This window comes from Mauremys reevesii, linkage group 1, assembly GCF_016161935.1.
Source record: "Mauremys reevesii isolate NIE-2019 linkage group 1, ASM1616193v1, whole genome shotgun sequence".
Taxonomy (NCBI): domain Eukaryota; kingdom Metazoa; phylum Chordata; order Testudines; family Geoemydidae; genus Mauremys; species Mauremys reevesii.
Window position 1 is genome coordinate 345,170,704 of NC_052623.1, and position 22,933 is coordinate 345,193,636.

At 45.1% G+C, this 22,933-nt stretch overlaps 1 protein-coding gene across 1 annotated transcript in view; it reads right to left on the bottom strand.

The window, feature by feature from the left end:
- The window catches only part of MCM10 (minichromosome maintenance 10 replication initiation factor), a 28,930-nt gene extending 10,290 nt beyond the window's left edge, over positions 1-18,640 (bottom strand). The window contains exons 1-15 of the mRNA XM_039520812.1: positions 18,241-18,640; positions 14,964-15,018; positions 13,301-13,633; positions 12,412-12,516; positions 11,586-11,723; positions 10,842-11,016; positions 9,596-9,761; positions 7,979-8,146; positions 6,859-6,975; positions 5,172-5,371; positions 3,820-3,920; positions 2,634-2,744; positions 2,430-2,547; positions 1,738-1,957; positions 780-921 (exon numbers count right to left, since the gene is read on the bottom strand). Coding sequence (XP_039376746.1) covers positions 780-921; positions 1,738-1,957; positions 2,430-2,547; positions 2,634-2,744; positions 3,820-3,920; positions 5,172-5,371; positions 6,859-6,975; positions 7,979-8,146; positions 9,596-9,761; positions 10,842-11,016; positions 11,586-11,723; positions 12,412-12,516; positions 13,301-13,633; positions 14,964-14,970 — 2,101 coding nt within the window. The 5' untranslated portion in view covers positions 14,971-15,018; positions 18,241-18,640. The remainder of the gene's footprint in view (positions 1-779; positions 922-1,737; positions 1,958-2,429; positions 2,548-2,633; positions 2,745-3,819; positions 3,921-5,171; positions 5,372-6,858; positions 6,976-7,978; positions 8,147-9,595; positions 9,762-10,841; positions 11,017-11,585; positions 11,724-12,411; positions 12,517-13,300; positions 13,634-14,963; positions 15,019-18,240) is intronic.
- Positions 18,641-22,933: the final 4,293 nt, after the last annotated feature.

Here is a 22,933-nt window from a genome sequence, read left to right on the forward strand (position 1 = left end):
TTTTGTGTTTCTATTCCTTCCAACAGAAGAAAATCCAATAACACTCATCCTATTTTTAATTTTTAAAAAAATTCTGGGCATGATCTCTGACAGATTAAATCTAACAGAATGCTGAGTATTTAAAGGTAGGGATCCAATACCATTTCAGATACATTTTATAATACAACAAAACAATTGATATCTATTTTAGTAGTCCACTCCGAGTGAATTTCCACTATTAGATAAAAAGGGAAATCACTGAGCTACTGTTCCACATAATGCAAAATGAGCAAACTGAACTCAGAAGAGCACTGCTTTTATACAGAAGCCCAGTTATTTGCTGCTTTATTATTATTTAGATTGCATGATATTGGGCAAGTCCTTTAGTCTCAGTTCCCTATCTGTGAAACTGAGTCAGACTTCCCTCCCTCGGGAAGGTGCTGGGAGGATAAATTCATGAATGTTTGGGAGGTGCTAAGGTACTATGGTGATGGGAGCCATAGACGATGAATATACGAGGCTGGAGCTATTGAAGCCTAGAGCTTTCAGGGTCTGTCTCCATAGCAGCAGGATACTCAACCTTTGTCACCAGATCCATCATGGAATTAGGCCTTTTAAAATCAGGTTTAAAACCTGTTTTAGTTCCAAATCTCTTTGACCCAGTGTGCGATTCTAGTTACAAAAGTAATTCAGCAGTAGCTGCTGAGCTGAGCATAGTCAGTCATAAGGCACCTGGTGATACTTGGAGGGTAGTGTGTACAACACACTCACTTTTTAAAGTCAGTTCCGTGCTTTCATACCTTGTGATGAGGGGATGTTTTTCTCAACTCTCTCCGTGATCTCCAGAACATCGGCAAGATCAGATCGTTTCCGTTTAACACTGTTTGGGTTGGTTTTATTGAGGATTTGGCCTTTTGCTCGCAGTTTGTTAATAGCAGCCAACTAGAAAATGGAACTAAATATTAACGTTGAACACACGTATCCAAGGTCACACATTCCTAATTCTAAGGCAGATGGGAAAATGTCAACTGGAAGAGGCAATAAGGTGCTCTAGACTGAGCATGGGCATCCCAACCAAATTCTAATCCCAACTCTGCCATTTCCTAGTGGTGGAGCCTTTGCCAAATCTCCCAACCTCTGACTCAGTTTCCCAATCTGTAAAATGAGGCTGACAATTCTCATTGGCATGTTACTGGGCTACATGTCTGAGATCCAGACGAAGATGCTGCACAAGATAGAGAGGAGCTAGAACAAAGAAAATTGCATTTTCAAAGCAGCAAGGAAACATCACTGGAGATTTCTGTATAAATCACTCTAATAACTGGGCACTAAAAGAAACTTGCAGATAAGAACATAAGAACGGCCATACTGGGTCAGATCAAAGGTCCATCCAGCCCAGTATCTGTCTACTGACAGTGGCCAATGCCAGGTGCCCCAGAGGTAGTGAATCTAACAGGTAATGATCAAGTGATCTCTCTCCTGCCATCCATCTCCACCCTCTGACAAACAGGCTAGGGACACCATTCCTTACCCATCCTGGCTAATAGAGAGTTTCTTTAGCAGATATCCTACCACTTTGAATACTTACAAAAAGACATACCAGTAGCATGTGCCTTGGAAACTAACAGCTAACAGGAATTAGAAGCTTACAGTGGGGCACAACAGAGCTTAACAGGTTGATCTCGGAAGTCAAGGCTGCATGTTGCAACATGACCCATGTCAGGAGCTCAAAGTCCAACCGTTCAAAGGGATTGTTACCTTTTTAGCTTCTGCTAAACCATTCAATTTGGGTACTGGAGGTGGAGAATCATCCAAGAAGAGGATGTCATCGCCCTCAGTGAAGCCTATCCCCAGCCTGGGTGCTTGAGGGGTTGACATTTTTGCAGCTTTGGGAAATTCAGCCCCTGGGGTTGGAGAGCGGAGCCCTGAGGAGGATGGTAAAGCTGGGCTATTGGTTTTTGTTGTATTCTGAAGAAACCTAAAAGAGGAAAAAATACTGAAGTATAATCAGGAGTCATCCTGGCAAATCAAAAAGCTGGAAATAGTACAATTGACTTTAGAACACATGTTGTAAGCCATCGTTCAATGAAAGATGCCTTGCCTGCATTGTTATTAAAGCATTCTGCATGTCACCCAGTTGCACAGTGCAGTTAGGCCGGTCAGTTTCCTTTTAATCAGAGCTCAAATCACTTTGCAAACATTAAGGCTCAGCGCAACTCTCTGAGGTAGGTAAGTCAGTCACAGAGTAGGCAGGTCCCAGGAATCATAGTTCCCACTCTCCCTGCTTTATCCTTTCTGGTTCTCAGGCACAATGCTGGGGCGCATGGCTGTTCATTGAAATAAGCCTCATGATATTCCTGGTTAGATTAGGTTTTATAAAACTTTAAACCCTCCCACCCTACAGGACAGTCTGCCTGTAAAACATCAGCAGATGCTGGAGAGAGTTTTACCGCCTCTGTATATCTTCTGATCGCTTTTTTCTGGCCTCCAGCATTTGCTGCTTCTGTTGTTTGAGCAATGCTGAAGCGGAGATAGACTGGAAAGCAGATCCTTGCTTCCCTCGAGCATCTGAAATAAATATACAGACACTGAGACTTGCAAGCAATGAGCCAAGGCTCTGCAAAGGGGAGTGTTATGGGAGTACCTGGACACACCTGCTGCGTCTGCTTTGGCCAAGTGTTTGCAGAGGTTTCGTGCTCCAAAGGTTGGCATTGCCAACAATTCTTTGAACTCATCAGTACACGGCATGGGTCTCTTCACCATACCTGGAGCAGCGCACAAAAAACCCAACAGACTCAGAACCAGGAAGGGAAATGTAGGTCTGGCTTCAGCACTCACACTTAATGCATCAGACATTTCTAACAAGAGAATTGCTATGAAACATAATATTCAGTGCTCACATATTACTTTCCTTTTAACAGAGGTCACAAATTAGCTTCCCAAAATCCCACCTGTTCATTTTTGGGACTTAGATGGGCCCATTACTCTAGTATCTGAGCACTTCACTGTCTTTAATGTATTTATCCTCACAACACCCCTGGGAGGTAGGGACGTGCTATTATCCCTGTTTTACAAAGGGGGAATTGAAGCAGAGGGATACTGAGTGACTTGTCCAGCATCACACAGAAAGACACCAACCGGACCAGGCAATTGAACCAAGTCTCCCAAGTCCCACACTAGTGTCCTAACCACTAGACCAGCCTTCCTCTCTCCCCTGGGCAGCCCAACAAGGACTATCCTATGTACAGAAAGGAAAACGGCGGCAGAGAGGTTAAGTGACTTGCTCAATGTCATGGAAGAAGTGTCTCAGAGCCAGGATTAGAACTCTGAGGTCCCCACCTCCCAGGACTGTGCTGGGACCGCCCCAGAATGCCTCTCTTCGGGGTATACTCAATGTCCCCAGAAATCATGAACACCCTATTTCCAATGGTTCAAGTCATTTGTTTTCAGCCTAGTGATTCACAACTGGAGATCTTAGAACTACCACTGCTCCCTCAGTCTAGCAGTAACTTTTCCATGCTGGCCAAGGACTCGATGGAGCAAGTTCCAGACTTTGGCCAGTAATTTTCTATCCCAGAGTTATGTGCATGTGGGAGGTTATATAATAAACGGGAGGTACAAAACATACTCAGAAGAGAGCTGGACAATCTCTGGGCAGCTTTTTCCCTGCAGCTGTGATACTAGGGAAGGAGTTTCGATCATTTGGGGAAGTGAATTCAGACTGGCCATCTTTGTAACTACAGAGTTTCCCAGAGGCTCTAAACTAGCTCACACATCATGGGCTCCACAGACATATCACACAGCAGGCGGAAAGCATGTGATGGGAAAAAAGAAAGTTACCTATTTTCTCTCTAGTTTCCTGTACAATCGCGTCGGTTCCTTTTACGACCAGATTCGTGAGAGTGGTTTGTATCTTCTTCTTAGGGGCTGCAGCTGCTGCACTACAGAGACAAAATCCCACAAGACGTGAAGCAGTAAAGGGTGAGGAGCAGTACTGGAGTTTGAGTCTCAGCTCAACAACTCCCAAAACGCTCCAATTACCCATCATTCACTCTGAGCAGGTGCTTCCCTCACAAGTAGGGACATTGAGATACAAAAGATTACAGCACAAAGACTTGGGTTTTCTATTTCTGTCTCGATTTAGACATACACTTCTGAGTATTAAGGAGACACAGAGACTTTGATAAAATCTGGCTAATATTAGCTCCAGAAAAAGACAGGAGAGGTTGCTACATACAGCCACACATGTCATTTAATGAGGTAATCAGGTAGCATTGTTAGGAGAATCCTAAATGATTTGCAAGTATTGGGTATGATCCAGCTTCCACTCAAGTCAATGGGAGTCTTTCCATTGCTGACTTCACTGGGATTTAGAAAGGGTCCAGTTAAGTCTCAGAATTCATGTGAAGTAGCAACCAGATACATACATCAGAGGGGTAGCCGTGTTAGTCTGGATCTGTAAAAAGCAAGAAAGAGTCCTGGGGCACCTTACAGACTAGCAGAAATATTGGAGCATAAGCTGCTCATGCATCTGACGAAGTGGGTATTCACCCACGAAAGCTTATGCTCCAGTACTTCTGTTAGTCTATAAGGTGCCACAGGACTCTTTGTTGCTTTTTACAGATACATACAGCTCACTTCGTCCACCACTCCCAGGTGCGAGGCAGTAGCTATTTAATAACACACAGCAACATCTTATCATTTAGGTTAGGAAGTGAAAAAAAACAAGATCCAGGGATATGTCATCAGAATGTAATTACCCAAGATAGCATTTGGCCAGGACACAGTGGTTAAAAAAATGCCCAGGGATCTTTAATGTCCTAAATGCTCAGGACTCAAGCTTTATCCCTCCTTTGAAAGAGAGCAGCACAGCACCCTCAGCCTCACAGTGCGGTATTGTTGTGGTAAGGCTTTTGAGGTAAGCATATCACATACCAACTCACCACCACCACCTTAAGGATCGGAAGATGTTTTCCATCCAAGCACTGCCTCTGCTTACCTTGGGTGGCCAGGCAGACTCCCTGCCAAATGTGGTGTGGCTCAGAGCAGTTTGATTCCTGTTTGGTTAATTTAGTTAACCCAAAGGAATGCTGGCCTCTTTAAAGGTAACTTCAGACGCACTTATATGTAGTTAGGAAGGGAATTCGGTCAAAGAGCCAAAGGCTGCAAGGAAATTAAGCAGTTTCTCTTACATTGAGGCTGCATAGGCTGCTGAAGAAACACCTCCATAGTAAAACCCATCCTGACAGAGCCTCTCCTTCAAGCTGGGATTTTTGCGAGCTACCCTTTTTGGAGCACGGCCACTGGAGAAGCTAGACTGTAAATCTGCCCGCTTCGAGCTGAGCCTCTTGTACTGGGATTGTACGTGATACTGGCAATATTCACAGTCATTCTGAAGGAAAGAAATAAGGCAGCTCTGTTATTGAAGACTAACTGGAGATTGATAGATAACATTTCCCCTGAGAAAAACAACAATATCTTTTTGTAACTAAGCTGTGCTTGTACAGACATCATGAGTCACCAGCAAGTACTGAATGTGACCAGCACACACACAGGCCTCTACCACTGTGCGTTGAAGGCTGTTATAGTGCAGGGACCAGTCACTAGAGGGAGACAAGATCCCACACACTAATGTCTTACATATTCCCTGTTAGACTAGCTCATTCTCAAATGAGATGTTTCCTACAGCCATTTAAAAAAGTTTACAGACATGTTTCAATATAAATCCAGGAAAGAATAGAGATTAAAATCAGTGATTGTCCTAGTCTGTCTGTGAACAGCACCCTCCACCCATGGTGTTAACTTTCCATCAAAACTGAAACAACATTATTCTCTATATAGTTATATGTACAGGGTTTCCAGTAGCAATAACCTCCAGATCAGGCATATTGTGCCTGTTAGCCAACAACCAGTCACCTCCTCCAGCCAGTTTAGCTGCCAGGAAATGTCTTCCCCATGGCTCGTTATTGCTGGCACTAGATGTTTATTGATGCAGTTGCGGTTTAGGATACTGCACACCCATGTCTCCATGTGCTGATGTGTAACCATGTTCCAATGTTGTTGCAAACGTCTTATACAATTGCTGTCCTCCTCCATCTCCAAATGCTTCTACCCCACTTCCAATCCTCCCCCATTCTGCTGGTATCCTTCAAGGTTCTGTACTGAGTCTGTACTCTTTTCCTTCTACACCTACCTGTGGGTGCTTGGCTCTGCTCTTACTCGGACGATTCCCCTCTCTTCTCATCCCCACATCTGTCTGATCTCTCAGCCTGGATGAACTACCACTAACTCAGACACCAGTGGAAACTAGAATATTCCTCACACCCGAACCCTCCCTTCTTTACAACACTATACTCTTGATATATGGTCTTGACGTCAGAGTTGTGAGCATGTACTGAGTCTTAGTCACATGGGAACAGTTTTCAAGATGCATTTGCTTGTGTATATATCTGGGTAGACCTGAAGCCAAAGGTTATCAGAGGGGACGTACTCGCATAGGGTCCCTGGCAGAGATGTCAAAGCTGACATCTTAACATAGCATATGATGGCCAAAGGATATTTAGATTAGATTAAGATTTCATTTCCTCCTTCTTGACCTTCCCACTTTTAATGGGGAGGTGCGTTTCTGGACTTGAGACGAGTTTTAGCAATTTGATTGAGAGAGCCCTGAAAGATGGGTAAACTGAGGCAAGCCACCTGCAGAGCACTCACAGGCCCATTGACACAACTAACGATACACACACGTTAGTTATAAGTTATGATCCAATAATAATACACAGAATCAGAGCACTGGCTCAAAGGCACCAGCCAGATTTTCCTTCATCAGTGACCCACAATGGTAACAACTCAATGACAGCCTAGAGACTAACAGATACATACCAGGTTAACAATCTGGGTACATGGGTCACCATTCTTCTTCCTAGCTTTGCAGGTTCCCAGGTCCAGAGCTTCACCCAAAAGTAAGATCTTCTGGGGATGATCAACAGACAAACACATCTAAAAAGAAACAGCACAAAGAGTAAACCCAAGGCTCAATAAACAGATTTCTGGAGAAGGGTTGGATGGGTCAAATGATGGTAATGAAACAGAGCCTTTGATCCTCAGGTCATTGGTTCAGCTCCTGTCTAGGTTGGTAGTGACCAAATGTAATTTACCATGGGACAGCAAAGCCAGTAGATGACCTCAGTCCTAATTTCTAGAGAACGTGTGTTCGCAGGACAAAAGCCACCATCAAGTGGCCCGGCTGCTGGCAGTCTCCACAGAGAAGCCAAAGACCGAACAGGCATGGAGACCAAATACCTGCTCAGCCCTGAACATGGTCATCCTTGGAACAGAGCCTAGCTATACTGGTATGACTAGGCTGCATTGTTACGGACCATGCTGTATGCATTCTGTGGATAGACAGAGGGCTTCAGATGTCAGTACTGGAAGTTAGCACCTTTTACAGTTCACTTGAATTGAAAGATTTGTATCAGGCTAGACTACTGTACACTGAGGGGTCAGGCTAGCCCACTGTCCACCACAGTGCACCTGTACCGGAAGGGGTGTGTTGGCCTTCCTCAGAAGCTGATTGGCAGTCATCGTGACAAGGGGTCAAATACCACTATATGCCCATAAATCATGTACAGGGAGAATGACTGAAAAACAGTGGCCCTAATGGAAAAGGGGGTAAAAATTCCTAGTCTTCTGCTCAGATTGGGAAAAAGGAAAGGAGAAAAATGAGAGACCCTCTCGACATATAATCTGTTTATTGTCAAGTGAGGAAAAGGAAATTCCAGCTTTATATGCTCAGGGTTCCAGGGAAACAAGACAAGGAGCTGTGGTAAGGCTGGAGGTATTTTATAAAACGCATTGCAGGGTGGGATATGAATTTCCAAGCACTTTTCCTTCTGAGGGCACTGTGAATTACATTGTCAGTTGGACAAAGTGTTTTGAAACATTTCCCAGCGACAGCCCAAATAAAATTATGAGTCCAAGAGGAAAAAAACCCCATTGTTACCTCATCCGAGCCTTCTTTAGGTTTCATGGGATTAGCATTGAGCAGCCCGATGACCATGCCTTGGTCTGTCTTCCAGTGTTCTTTGTGGACATCACCAAACAAAAACAATGAGACACAGCTGTTCAGATCACGCAGGTCGTTCAGCCGCCAGATACTGAAAGTTTTGCCCTGGAACAGACATTGGTTATCCCTTTAAGATCTTAATAAGAAAACCACTGATATTGCCCAGGCTTACAGCAACCTGCACGAAACTCGTTACTATTTTGCCTTTGTTCTCTATACTTAACATAGGCCAAGGAATACTGTGGCAACATTATTTACTTACAAAGGTAACTGTACATGTAATTGTGACCGCTGTTCTTGCTCCTGTTACCAGTACTTAATAGCTATACAGCACTTTGCACAGACTCTCGTTAATCCATAATAACCCTGTACAGTACGTGTTAACCCCATTTTGCGGATGATTAAATTGAGGCAGTTTTGCCTAAGACCACCTAGTTGGATCTAGAACACACACCTTGTGTTCAGCTCTGTGTCTAACCATTAAACTTCTGCTGGACAAAATATTAGCCTGTAGTATGATCACAAGGGAACTGGTAGAAGCCCCATGACTTGGCACTTTTAGAACAAGATTGAACAAAGCCCTAGTAAGTGTAAAATAGGTAGGCTTGGAAGGATTGGAGTTTTAATTGGTAAATGTCAACAAACATCTATTTCACTTTACACACAAACCAACAAAAAATATTTCCAATGATAACTGAAATTTACAAATACGCAAAGAAAGAAAAATTTTGTTTGAAAACTTATTTGAGTTTGATTTATGGCTATGCACTTTGTATATTTTGACATGGGATGTTGACAATTTGTTTTTTTAACAGTTATAACCCTTTAACTTTTTGAATCTCAACATCTACTGTCATTAAATCGTTATTGCTTGTCCCCTCCATAATTTCCTGCAACTGTGAAAATTTAAATGGATAAAAATTGAAAAAAAATGCTTAAAAATAAACATTGATACCTGTCAAAATTATAAATAATAAAAATTTAATTCTGCCAAGCCTAACAATAGGCAATTATCCTTCATTGGAAGGGAAAACAACTAAGTGACCTAACAGATCTTTTCTATCTCATGATTTCATGCGCTAGCACATCAACTCACCTTTTGGGACTGCAGGACCAAGTGATTGAAATTTGGAGCATAAAGAATGAAAATGAAGTTTGGTTTTATTTTTTTGGTGCTATTTAATATTGTGACTTCTGCTTTCATAGAGGTAGCTGCTCTTCTGGGGGCCAAAGCTAGTGAATTTAGCAGTTCATAACAATGTAAGTCATAATAAAGATGAAATAATCCTACAGAATGCATGTACCATAACAGAATGAGCAGATTTATACAGCATTCTGTAGATGACAATCTTATGCCATACATCCAGGTCTCATATGAGAGCTGACACTAGCAGCACTGAATTAACCTAGAGTACCTAGAATATTCAAATTTAATATACTAGCTTGTTTTAATTAAAACAAGAATGTGGAGTCGGCTGACAAAATGTGCAAAATCTAATTAGCCTGTCAGTGAAAATACCCTCATTTAATTGAGAATAGAACAAAACTGCTTACGTTATTTGAGCTCTGAGGGGTGATTTTCTTTATTATGACTCCAAATGTTACCCAGTCTGTTTCCTCCAGATTCCCCCCAGCCAGTTTGCCTTGCAGTTGAGACAGTCTGATCAGCTTCCGTCCAGCCATTTTCCTGTCTAGTTCCACTGATGACACACGGGGTTTTCTACATGAAGAAATAGGGCATATAGAGACCACTAACATTAGCACCGCTACAGGGGATTACTAAAAACATGTACAATAACTTTTATATTCATGAAATTACAGTAAGAGACCTATTAGACCATCTATCCCATCCCCAACCACCATCATTGCAGGACTGTTCTTGGGAGTGTAGTATGTAGTGCTCTGTTCTTAAAGAACCCAGCATCCCCCCTGGCAGATCACTCCACAGGCTAATAGAAGTCCATGAAAAGTATGTTCTGCACCTGATTTCATCCCATTCCTCCTAGCTATATAACCTTAGATCACCTGAAACAATTCCTGTCAGTTACTGGTGTTAAACATATACAAATATTTGAAGGCTGCTGACGTATTTAGTTGTGTCCAAATACCAACACAGCAAGGTAAACTAGTATCTGTGGTTAATTCTATTTATTTCAGCAAGGACTGAACAATATTGCTGCCCAAGCATGAGTGCGGGTTGGAAATTCACCGCTCTTTCCAATGAGGAAAGCCATTTCAAGTAATAAGAGACCTTTTGTGGTCACAACAAGTATTGGGAATATGGGGTCAGCTCCTGAGGGCCCCCTTCTGCTCACAGTGAAGTCCATAGCAAGACACCCATTTGTTTTGATTGGAGCAGGAGCAGGCTCCATCATGTCTCCCTTGCCTCCCCACCAGCTCTGAACAGAAGCAGTTCTAAGCACACTGTCTAATAAAATGACTGCTACATTGTTAAAGATGGACTCTAGGTGAGAACAGCATTGTTAGCATCTGTAGAAGAGGACAAAAATGGTAAATAAGCCAGCAGAGATGTTGCTGTCTAATTAATGAACTATCGATCAGTGCTGCTGCTAGATTATTAACATTCCACACTGATCAGAGAATATTCATTCTGGGATTGGAAAGCTATTTATAAAATACAGCCAACCAAAAATTTCACCCTGATCTGACAGCCCAAGATCCGCATTCACAATGCATTTGACGTAGGAAGCACCTTTGGGACAGTCCATTAGAAGGATCACATCTCTCCCGTTATTTAAAAATTTTCCCTTGATACCCAGAACAGCTTTAGGTCACTGACCTTAATCTGAGCCCAGAGAAGGTTTCCACAGAGACTGGCTGATCAGTCATGCTGGAACTCCCTTGCACTTGGGGAGTCCGGTCTCTGGTGGCCATTTTGGGCCTGTTCCCAGGAGTAGATCTGAGAGGCTGAAATGATGAACTTGATATTGGCCTTGGAAGAGGATTCTTATTCTCTGTAAATAACAGGGGGGGGAAAAGAAGGAAAATCTGCATAAAGAATGAAAAACAATATTCTCAGTTATAAAATACAGCTGTAGTAAGATGAGGCCCTGAAACAAACTCTTGTGTCAGAAGCCCAGTCTGAGGCCTGAAGCCTGAACCGAAATATTTCCAGGCATTGCTAAGCAAAAGCTGGGCTGTGAGCAGGAAGCAGGCGCTGCTCACAGAAGTTGGCGACAACATACCGGTAGCTACTGACAACAGCAGCAACTTAAACTTAAGAAGGGACACCAATCTAGACCATATTACCCACGTTAGCGATGGAAAAAAAAACTTATTCAGCTAGTCAGCCCTGCCTCCTCAGTACAGGATTGTTCCCTGTAGTGGAATCTCAAGGACTAGCTCTTGTTCACTTGTAAATGACTCAAGTAATGCAATTTCCTTTAAGAGACTAAGCCAGTGCCTCAGATCTACAGTGTAACTTTCATATTCTCAGACGAGAGCCCAAACTAATATTTACCAGACAGCAGCGTAGCGCTAAGGCAGCTTAACTGCACCAGAACCTAGTTACTAAGAACTATACCTGATGGTGAATGTTTTGGTTTCTGGGCTCCCAGTTTAGTTATCGATAAAGCAGGGCTGTTGAGCTGAGCAGAGAAACATGGTGACTCCTGGAGTTTCGGAGTTTTCCTTTCCTTGAAGGGAATACATGGCGATTTACCTGATCAACAAAAACAAAGAATATTAATGAGACCTCATTGGCCGGACACAAATTCTAATAACTGCTCCAAACTAAACACATCCTTGTATAAATTAAATACAGGAATCAATGTGGAAACCTTTCCATATAGCTGCCAACTCCTGAAGACTGCATTTGAAATGTAACAGCTGGGTAGAAACCAGGCACTCATCCTCCAGTGACTCAAGACAGCAGGTGCAAATGAACCATTGAGTTGTATTAAGCTGGAGCTCTGGTAACACACATTGCTAGCCCCAAATATGACCCTCTTCCCTACTACAGTCACCACACAGCTGTATCACTCACAGTAACACCACAAAGCAATCTGATCTGTATGTTGTGTGAAATGTACCACTGCCTACCAACAATGGGCTCCAATGTAGCGCCTTCAAAGAGCTTTATGCACGAGTCAGTACAACACCCTCCAGAGTATCATCCCCATTTTACAGATAGGGAAACTGAGGGTCAGTGATTTAGTGACTCGCCCCAGGTGACACAAGAAATCTGTAGCAGCAAGGAATAGAACCCAGGCCTGTGTTCTCTCAACTGGGCTGTCCCCCTCCTACTAGTTGACACCTTTTGCCTAGACACCTAGTTGTCTGCAAGACTTGACTATAACTACAAGTTTGGATGCAGAGACATGAGAAATGTGTTTAATTAACCTAGTTACCAAGGGTTTTCTTCTGAGGGCCTGAGCTGGATGGCTGCCCAATTGCAGTCATTTGTAACTGTTCCTGTAACAACTTCATCTGCTCTTGCAATTTCCTCAGTTCGTCTAGGAGAGAAAAAAAAATAATAAAGCTAGCAGGAAACCAGCATAAATTAAGATTTATAAGGTTACTGGAATCATAGTGGGTTTACTAAATCATGGGAATTTAGAAGTGATTCTAAGGGAAGAGAGAAAAAAGGCTGAAGCCATGATATAAAGAAAGCTCAAGTTCTGTAAGACTCATAGGGAGCACAGACTTTCCCAACAGCCCCCCGGAGCTGAATTTTTCTTTAACAAAGGTATTTCTTCATACAATCAACACTACTTAGGTGATTTTTTTTGTACTGGTGAAAGGTGCCAGAGTGACAGCCTCAGAGGGTGAAGAACTCTTTATCCATAGAACAGGTACAAGTTGTCACATAAGCTTCCCTGTATTGGTGTGCTAATGTACCTCAACCCTAACCAGAACCACCTGTAGGGTTGAGGTGGTAGTTCAGTCTCCATGGCTCATTCAGTCCTTGGTCTCTCTGTTGACAAAGGTGGCATTTGCGATGGTAAATTTTGCCATGTGGACATTTAAAACTGGACTAAACCCAATATGCTTACTTAACCCAGGGCACTCAACAGTCAAAAGCTCATGAGAGCTTTCAACCACTTCCCAACAGGGCTGGAGTTGAACTGGAGACCTTGAGAAGAAGGGCTCTATATCCCTAACCAATCCCGTGAGCCCTCTGGTATGCCCCAATCAGCTCTCTAGTGATCACCACAGCTTGTAAAGAGACGATATATATTTGAAGGTCATGAGCTTGAAGGACATGACAAATCAGACAAAAATTGCTGTTTAGCAAACCTTGCAAATCTTGATTGTTTTTCTCCTTCTCCTGATTGAGAGCTGGAGAACAGGGTATTTCCTGTACAGTTTCTTCCTCTTCCTCCTCTTCTGTCAGGTCATCCACATCTCCAAACAACACAGATGCATTTTCCTTCTGCTCACTGGCTTCACTCTCCTCAGCATCAACCTCCTCGGTGTAGGAGGCATCATCCTCTGCGTCAAAGAGCTCATCATACTCATCTGGTTCTCCAGCCTCATCTGAGTGAGCTGTGGTCTCTTCAGGAGTATTCCCGTCCTCAGCTGCCTCATTCTCATCTAACAGGGAGGCCAACAGCTCCAAGTCATCATCACCTGGAACAAACCAATCAAACCAAGAGTCACCACAGCCCAATTAAAGGAAAACTGCAATGTAATATGTGCCCAAGATATTGCAATCACATCTAATTACAAAGAAAAGTCAATCGCTAATTAGATGTAATCAGAGCACTGATTTTTTTTTATAAAACTGTAAGTTAGCCCCAAGCGAAACTGCTGTTGGAAAAAGGAAGACAACAATAGAATACAGAATAGCTTCCAATCTCTTCGTCTAACATAAAACAATGTGTCTGAGACACTATTTCTTTAAAATTTGCTATGTATAAAAAAAATTACATGGGAAACAATGAAGCAAGGAGCAGAAATTGTCAGCTATGTTGATCAAGAAAGGTAGATCGGCGCAGCAGGCAGAAACACAGGGAATGACAGGAGATTTCTACAGCTTGTTAGGTATGCTCTCTATTATTTTGGTTCTAGATTAATTTTTGGTTTATTGCACAGGCTTCCAAACTGTGGTCCAGAAAGCTGGCAGGCCACACTTTGCTAGCATGTCCTTGTTGGCAGCCTCATTACAAAGAAGAGTCTGGAGGTCTGAAAAAGTAGAAACAGGAGCTGTCCAAAGGGATCAGAGCTAATAGTGGAGGTGGAAGTGCCAGTCATCAGCGGGAAATATCAATGGGATCGAAGGAGAAGGGGAGCATATTCAGGACAGCATGGGGACCAAGCAGCTGGGCAGCATGCCTGTGGAAGAAGGGAATCAAGCACCCAGGAAATATGTGCAGGGCCAGAAGGGACCAGGCAATAAAGAAACATGAGTAGAGAGAGGGGAACGAAACAGGCTGAGGGGAGATGAAATTCAGAGGAAAGAACAATTGTGTGATTTAGCCTTTGATGCTGAAGATGTGCCAAAGCAGCTCAATTGAAGAGGATTTTGATGGAGGCATTTTGTATAGATTGGTAGGGGATTTAGGATAAGTCTACACTACAGACCTTACAGCGGTAAAGTCTCCTGTGTAGCCGCTCTATGCTGGCGGAAGAGAGTGCAGTTGCTATGCTGGTGGGAGAGTGTCTCCCGCCAACATAGCACTGTCCACACCAGCACTTTTGTTGGTGAAACTTTTGTCAGTCGGGGGTGTGTTTTTTCCACACCCCGACCGAAAAATGTTTTAACGACAAAAGTGCAAGGGTAGACATAGCCTTAGTCTCTGGACCTCAAAAGCATCTGCTAATAAACAATTACTGTGATTTAATTTTACACTAGTTAAATGCAGTTTACAACCATGTTCTCTGAACTCATTCACTACACTCATTTATTGGCCCTAGATGCAAAAGGAAAGGCTGGGGGAAGGAAAACTGCAGATCTCACCATCCATGATTTCAACAGGACTGCTTCAGCAGAGTCCCCAAAGGGAGAATCTCACCTGTTAGGGAGAGAGAAGCAGCAATATTGTTAACTTGCATAACAAATAAAACAAGGATTCAATGCATAAACTAGGAACACAAATTATCACAGATTTCTTAATGTGTTTAACCATTTAAAACAGCAATGGTCACTGTCTCGGCCACTTCATTATTTCACCAAGCCCCTACATACAGATGATGATAATGCTCTCAAAGCTTCAAACTGAAATAATTTACACTTCTATACCACTACATAGCAAATTAATGGCAGAGCAGGGATGAGAATCCAATCCCACGATTTAACCATTAGACAACACAGCCTCCCTTAGCCTGGGGAGCTTTATCTCCTCTACTTTGCATGTACATATGATTTCTTAGTCCATAAACTAGGCACACATTGGTTTCTTATTGTAGGGACACACAGTGACTTTTTAGACACTGAATTACAGGCTCACATTTATACCAAAGTAACTCAGAAGTAACTTACAAACCATGCCCACCTCCCTTTAGCAAGTATTTCTTCTCCCAGTTCCTCTATTCACTATGCTTACTTTTTGTCTCATCTTATTTTTGTCAATTCTAATTTCGGTTTAAGATCTCTACAATGTTGCATTTCATTTTTCTGCATTTAGATTCTGATCTTGCAGTGAGCTACATGCAGGCCCAAGGTCGACAACTGAAGTCAATTAGGCTCCATGCTGAGCTCTTTGCAGTATCAGAACATTAGGTTCCTTATTTAAAAAACAAACCACCCAACCACATTCATAGACTCATAGTTTTTAAGGCCTGAAGGGAACAATGGCTCTCCTATTTGGACCTCCTGTGTAATACAACCTATAGAGTTTCATTCAGTTACTTCTCTATTGAACCGAATAATTGGTGTTTGATTACAGAGTATCTTCCAGAAAGGCATCCAATGTTGATTTGAAAACTTCAAGAGATGGAGAATCCACCACTTCCTTTGATAGTTTGTTCTAATGGTTAATCACTCTCACTCTTAAAAATCTGTCTCTTTTTTCTAGGTTTCTCATGCTTCTTTCAATACAGTTATTAAAATAGATGGACCTGTTTTTATTTCAGTATATGATGATTTGAACAGATGGACTCTTCCCTAGAAATCTGGAGTACCAAACTTTGATATTATTATTATTTAGACAGAAAATAAGTGGTGGTGCGTGGGAAGAACTCAGTTTCTCCTATCGCTTATTATAGGTTACTGGGCAAGCAGATTTCTTCAGACACTGAACACTGCTTTAGAGATCAACAAACAAAAATCTGGAAAGTTTATTTAATGGGGAAAACATCATTTGGTCCGCACTAAAGAGTCAAGTGGATAAACAAAATGGGGTGCAACACCCAAAACTGTGCTTAGGAGCATTACTGAGAAAAACAGATATGGACCCAGGCCCCAAAGAGTTTAACTCCTGAAGTCAGAAGATAACATACAAGGGACAGCAAAAACAGAGTGGGAGAAGGAAGAACAAGAGTTACTAAAATCAAGTAGCATAGTTTCTTATACACACACAAAGATATGTGATTATGTAGCACTTCAGTGTAGACACTCCCTATGTCCACCAGTGTAGGTACTCGATTCACCTCCCTGAGAAGGGTCGATGTAAAATTTTTTCCATCAACCTAGTGTTGTCTACACCTGGGGCTAGGTAGGTATCTGTACATCTCTCAGGGGGGTGGAATTTTCACTGCTGGGCAGCCCCCCCTCAAGTTTTATTCATTAGTACTTTTAGTAAAAGTCATGGACAGGTCACGGGCCGTGAATTTTTGTTTATTGCCCATGACCTGTCCGCGACTTTTACTAAAAATACCTGTGACTAAAACATAGCCTTAATAATGCTTAAAGACTACGGTGGCCGACACACTATTACTATCACACAGGTAGGTGAATGTTTTTGGTGTAGCACAGGAAAGGGAATTATAAACACTTGAAATTATAACTTTCAAAGTTCTCTTCAGATGAATTTAGTATGATTTAAAAGGATTTAAACATTTATATGGATACAAAATACCCAGATCTCTAACACTTAATGCAAACAAGAGTTTTGGAAGGGATACCCCCTCAAGCCTCAGGTCTGAAACATAATAGGCTGCTAAATATGTAGTGATTCTCAAACTTTTTTTCCCCCCCACGGACCCCTTGAAAATTGCTGAAGGTCTCTCAAGACCACTTAATGATCTTTCCAAATGTTGTTTGTACCGTTAGCTAACTATTGTAAAGTGCTTTGAATAAAAGCACTACATAAAAAAAACCTTTATTATTAACTTTCTTGTTCTACAAATAAAAGCGCACAACTCATGTTTTAATATCAGTAGTCTTATCTTTCTAATGCGATGGATGTGCCCTCCCCCCGCCGCGACAGCCCCCAAGCTGGGGCTGGGAAGGAGGGGGGGTCTCTCCCTCTCTTCCCCGCTGCTGCAGTCCCTGAGATGTGGCTGGGAAGACTGGCCTTCTCTACCTGGCAGCCGCACCCCTGGAGCTGGGGAAAGTCATCTCTTTCTCTGGCCCTGCACGTCCCAAATTCCCCCCACCCCCTCTTCTCACCCAACTGCCCCCTCCCACCTACCTCCTGTTTCCCCCAAGGCCATCACCTCACCTTACACGTGCATCTCCTCCAGGGTCCAGGCAGCTAATTAGTGGAGCCACGCCCACTTCACAGCCTCATGAGACTCCTCCCAGAACTATCCGTGACTCTTCCCCCAGCATCTTCCCTTCCCTGGGCACCGCCAGAGCCACCCTCGCACCGCGACCCCACATCCCCCAGCACAGAACCTGTCCCCCACTGGACTCCCCCCCACCTCCCAGGGATCCCCAACCCCCTTCTCCCACCCAGGGAATCCACAACCCTGATCGCCTCTCCTCCTAGAGCCCCCTCCGACCCCGACTGCCCCGATCCTGCCCCACCCGGGACTCCTCCCTCACCGACCCCCCCTTACCCTCCCCCAGAGATGACAAGCGGATCCCTCCCCCTATGCGACCCCCGATCCTTCCCCACCTGGGACCCCTCCCCGCAGCACAGACCCCGTGTCCCAGGGGACTCCCCTTCTCGCCCCTCAGAGATCCCTGCCCGGGAACCCACAACTCCGACCCCCTCCCCCAGCTGGGACCCCGCTCCGGCGACCCGCGTCCGCCCCGGGACTCCCACAGATCCCCGAAACCCGCGATCTCACCTCCTCCTCCCTCCCCAACGGCCCCAGATCCCCCTGCTCCGGGCAGCCCCCGCACTTACCGCGCCCAGCTCCGCTCTCCTCAGCCGGGTCACCCGCCAAAATTCTAACTAGGCCCCGCCCCCTCGCCTTTCGGGTCACACGCAGGCGCAATTTCCTCGGCAGCCGCGTCCCCGGCCCTGGGACAGAAGCTGGAGTGCTGCGCATGCGTAGTCTCTGGCCCGCAGAATGGCAACCCGTGCGATCTGCGCCATCTTTATTAAGGGCGGCTCAGTCCCGTGTATGGTAGAATAGCGTTGTGAAGCCAGTGGTGCCATCTTGCTTAGCATGCATGCTGCTCGAGGGCTGGCGCTTTGGTACTAATGGTTCTTAAATGCTTGTCTTGAACTCCCCGTTCTTCCGCCTGAAAGCCTTGGCGCAACCTCCCAGGGCAAAAAACACTAGCCGCTGACCTTAATGATGATGTCATGGGAAACTGCCTGCCGATGTCACAGAAAGCAGGGTGATGACATCACACCAATAGGTCACCCTAGAGACTGCCCCGCGTCACAAAGTGTCGCAGTGGTGCCACGCAGAAGGGCTGCCATATTGATTACCACACTTACCCTACTGCAGTGGGACAGCCCGCATGTATATCAAACCCATGCCAAGTGGCGTGCTGCAGCATCTCAATACGTCACCCTGCCCCCAGGGCAGCTGCATGGCCCTCTAGTACACCGACCTCTGTGCCCCAATAGAAAACTGCTTGACACCCCCGTATGATACCCCCTGCCCTTGAGGAGCTGTATGGCACCTGGCCTAAACCCCTGCCCTACATCCACCTACGTCAGCATTCCCCAGCTCCGTAAAATTTTTGGAACCCAGCTCAGCTCAGCTGCAAGCCAGGCAGCAGCAGTTGGCTATGCTTCAACTGTAATTCCAAGGGGGATAATTACATTGTGCCTATTTAAAGTAGCACTGAGGGATTATTGTAATTGAAATGAATGGGAAAAAAAAATCTCATTTTCTAATTTGCTTGCATTGTGAATTTTCCAGAAATTTTTTGTGCAGTCTGTTTCAACATTTCCCATGTATACTCAGGCATGATCCTGCAAACACACATATGAATAGTGCCAATGAATGTGTGTAAGTTTGGGGCCTTAGTCAATTTCTCCCTTGCACAAAACATCCTTGCCCCACTCCCTACCCTGCTCCTTCCTGGAGGCCCTACCCTTGTTCCACCCCTTCTCCAAGACTCCGCCCCCACTCACTCCATCCCCTTCCCTCCATCGCTTGCTGTCCCCTATCCTCACGCACTGGGCTGGGGCAGTGGTGTGGGAGGGGGTGAGGGCTCTGGCTTGGGGTGTGGGTTCCAGAGTGGGACCAGAAATGAGGGGTTATGGTTGCAGGTGGGCTCTGGGCTCCAGGCTGGGGGTTGGGGTGTGGGAGGGGGTGAGGGCTCCAGCTTGGGGTGCGGGCTCTGAGGTGGGGTCAGGGCTGAGGGGTTCAGAGTGCAGGCGTGGGTTCAGGGCTGGGGTGGGGGTTGGGGGGTGGGAGGGGGTGTGAGGTGCAGGATCCAGGAAGGAGTTTGGGTGCAGGAAGGGGCTCAGGGATGGGATTGGGGTGTGGGAGGTGGTGAGGGCTTTAGGAGGCAGTTTGTCCATGGGAGGGGACTCAGGGCCAGGGCAGGGATTTGGGGTGTGGGAGGGGGTGCAGGATCGGAAGGGGGCTCAGGGCCAGGGCAGGGGTTTGGGGTGTGGGAGGGGGTGCAGGATCAGAAGGGGGCTCAGGGCAGGGGTTTGGGGTGTGGGAGGGGGTGCAGGATCAGACGGGGGCTCAGGGCTGGGGAAGGGGGTTGGGGTGCGAGCTCTGGGAGGGAGTTAGGGTGCGTGAGGGGATTCCTACCTGGAGTAGGGGGTTGGGGGTGCAGGCTGCAGCTGGGTGGCACTTACCTGAGGTGGTTCCCAGTTGGTGGCACAGCAGGGCTAAGGCAGGCTCCCTGCTTGCCCTGGCTCTTCTCGGCTCCTGGAAGCGGCTGCCATATCTGGCTCTTAGGCACAGGGGTGACCAGGGAGCTGTGTGTGATGCGCGCTGCCTGTGTCTACAGGTGCCGCCCCCGCAGCAACCATTGGCCGCGGTTCACAGTCAATGGAGCTGTGAAGCCAGCGCTCAGCGTAGGGGCAGTGCATGGAGCCTCCCTGGCCGCCCCTGTGCATAAGAGACTGACATGGTGGCTGCTTCTGGGAGCCACGAGGAGCCAGGGCAGGCAGGGAGCCTACCTTAGCCCTGCTGCTCCACCAACCGGACTTTTAACAGCCCCAGGGTCCCTTTTCAACCGGGCATTCCGGTCAAAAACCAGATGCCTGGCAACCCTATCTATATTAGACAGGATCATGCTTCTTACAAATGGACAATGCTCTCAATAATCCAAGGTTGATAACCCCAAGGACTCGTCCAGGCACAAAACACACAAATGAGTGTGGCTACATACTTCACTTTCTCACTTGTGAGTGTGTTTGTTTCAACATTTTCCTGAAAAGCAATACATTGTGGCAAAAATGGTAGTTCAGATTATGTCACCAAATGTCCACCTTTCAGTCCACCAGAAGAAGAACCACTGCAATTCTGCTGTACAAAGACAGATTGAGGTGTCGTTAGAGGAGGTTCTGGAACAAATTGATACATTACACAGTAATAAGTCACCAGGACCAAATGGTATTCACCCAAGAGTTCTGAAGGAACTTCTGGTACACTTTCTGTACCAAATGACTGGAGGCTAGTTAATGTGATGCCAATTTTTAAAAATGGCTCCAGGGGGGATCCCAGCAATTACAGGCCGGTAATCCTGACTTCAATACCAGACAAACTGGTTGAAACTACAGTAAGGAACAGAATGGGGTGTATGGGAGAGGTAGTACCTTTGAGTGATTCGAACTGCCGTACTCCTGGAGTGGTTCTTTTCCTCTTTGGTCCTCACTGTACACCCAGCTCTCGCCTGTGGCTCCAAGTAGCTGTAAGTATGCGACAGCGGCCACACTCGGTAAACTGCCTCGGCAGGTGGGCTAAACCAGGTTTGGGTAACCGGAAGTGTGGAAACTGACGGTGATTTAGGGATTGCCCTGCCAAGTATACGAAGACTGTTCTGGTAGCCAAGGCGGAAGAGACCATATCTTGGTCCAACGGCTTAAAAAGCAGTGCAGCAATGTATTGTGGAAGGTGAAAGTCATGATGGGGCACTACAGAAGTCCTGGCTATCCACTGAAGCTAACGAAGTCTCCAGTTGTAACAGCCTTTGTGCCACAGGGCCAAGCTTCAGCAGCTGAGAGAATGGGATTGTCCCAGTGCAACGACTCTCCCATTTTAATCAACTTCACGCACACGTCATTCATGCACATCTCTCTTCAAAAGTCCTGTGGCAAGGGGGAAGTGGCAAAGCAATAGGTGAAGATGATTCCTGGCAGTTGTAGCCACAAGTCTGCATGCAGGCAGCCTGGGACATTGGTCGCCCATCCCTGATCCACAGGCAGCAGGGAAGCTCGGCAACACCCCAGGTGACAGAGCAGCCCTTTTTAGGATTGCACTACCCTCCCTTTGTAAGGGCAGGGGCTAGAAAAGGTGCCTCAAACATTGCCTGCCCAAATTAAATCTGTCCAGTTTACCACGGCTGGAGGATCATCCTCAACACAGTTGAAAACCAAAGATAACTAAAAAAGCACTAAAGACTGCTGCTTGGAACATCAGGACTATGATAGACAAAGACGATACCTCTCCATCTGAAAGAAGAACAGCTCTCCTTTCAAAAGAGCTAGCCCAGTATGACATTGACATTGCAGCACTCAGTGAAACTAGATTGGAAGACGAGAGCATTAATTATAGAACTGTCTGGAAGGGAAAAAAAAACACACAAAGATAGAATCCATGGAGTGGGAATTGCCATCAAGACCAAACTCTTGCAATGTCTTGAAGACTTTCCAATAGGCATTAACGGAAGACTCACGAAACTCCAATTACCACTAAATAAGTCGTGATTTGCTACCATCATCAGTGCATATGCGCCGACCTTAACAAACCCTGATGATGCTAAGGAATGGTTCTACTTTGATCTCGACTCTCTCATAAAGTCAACACCAGAAAGTGACAAACTAATCATCCTAGGAAATTTCAGTGCAAGTGAAGGTAAAGATAACAGCAACTGGCAAGGTGTCATTGGAAAAAATAGCACTGGAAAAAATGAACGAAAATAGTCTCCTACTCCTAAGCAAGTGTGCAGAACATAGCCTGACAATTACAAATACCATCTTCAGACAGGCAGACAAATCTAAAACTACAGAATGCAGCCCAGATCCAAACAATGGCATCTAGTAGATTACATCATTGTCCGACTATGTGATATAAGGGACGTCAGGATCACCAGAGCCATGCGTGGGCAGATTATTAGACGGATCATAGAATGATTAGGTCAATACTGAATCTACACATTATACCCACATGCCTGAAACGCCCAAAAACAACCAAGATGTCTCCTGATATTGTTAAACTAAACCATGCATCCTATCAAGACAAGCTACAAAGTGCAGTAGAAACCAACCTGGGTGATAACCGTGTCTCATGGGAGGAATTCAGAGTGGTAGTACAAAAAACTGCAACCGATGTCCTTGGATGGAAGAAAAGGGCTCACTGTGACTGGTTTAATGAAAATGATGAAATCAGAGTACTCTTGAAAAAAAAAAATGAGGCTTTCCAAATCCGGCGGTCTACCTCAAAGAGAGACAGATT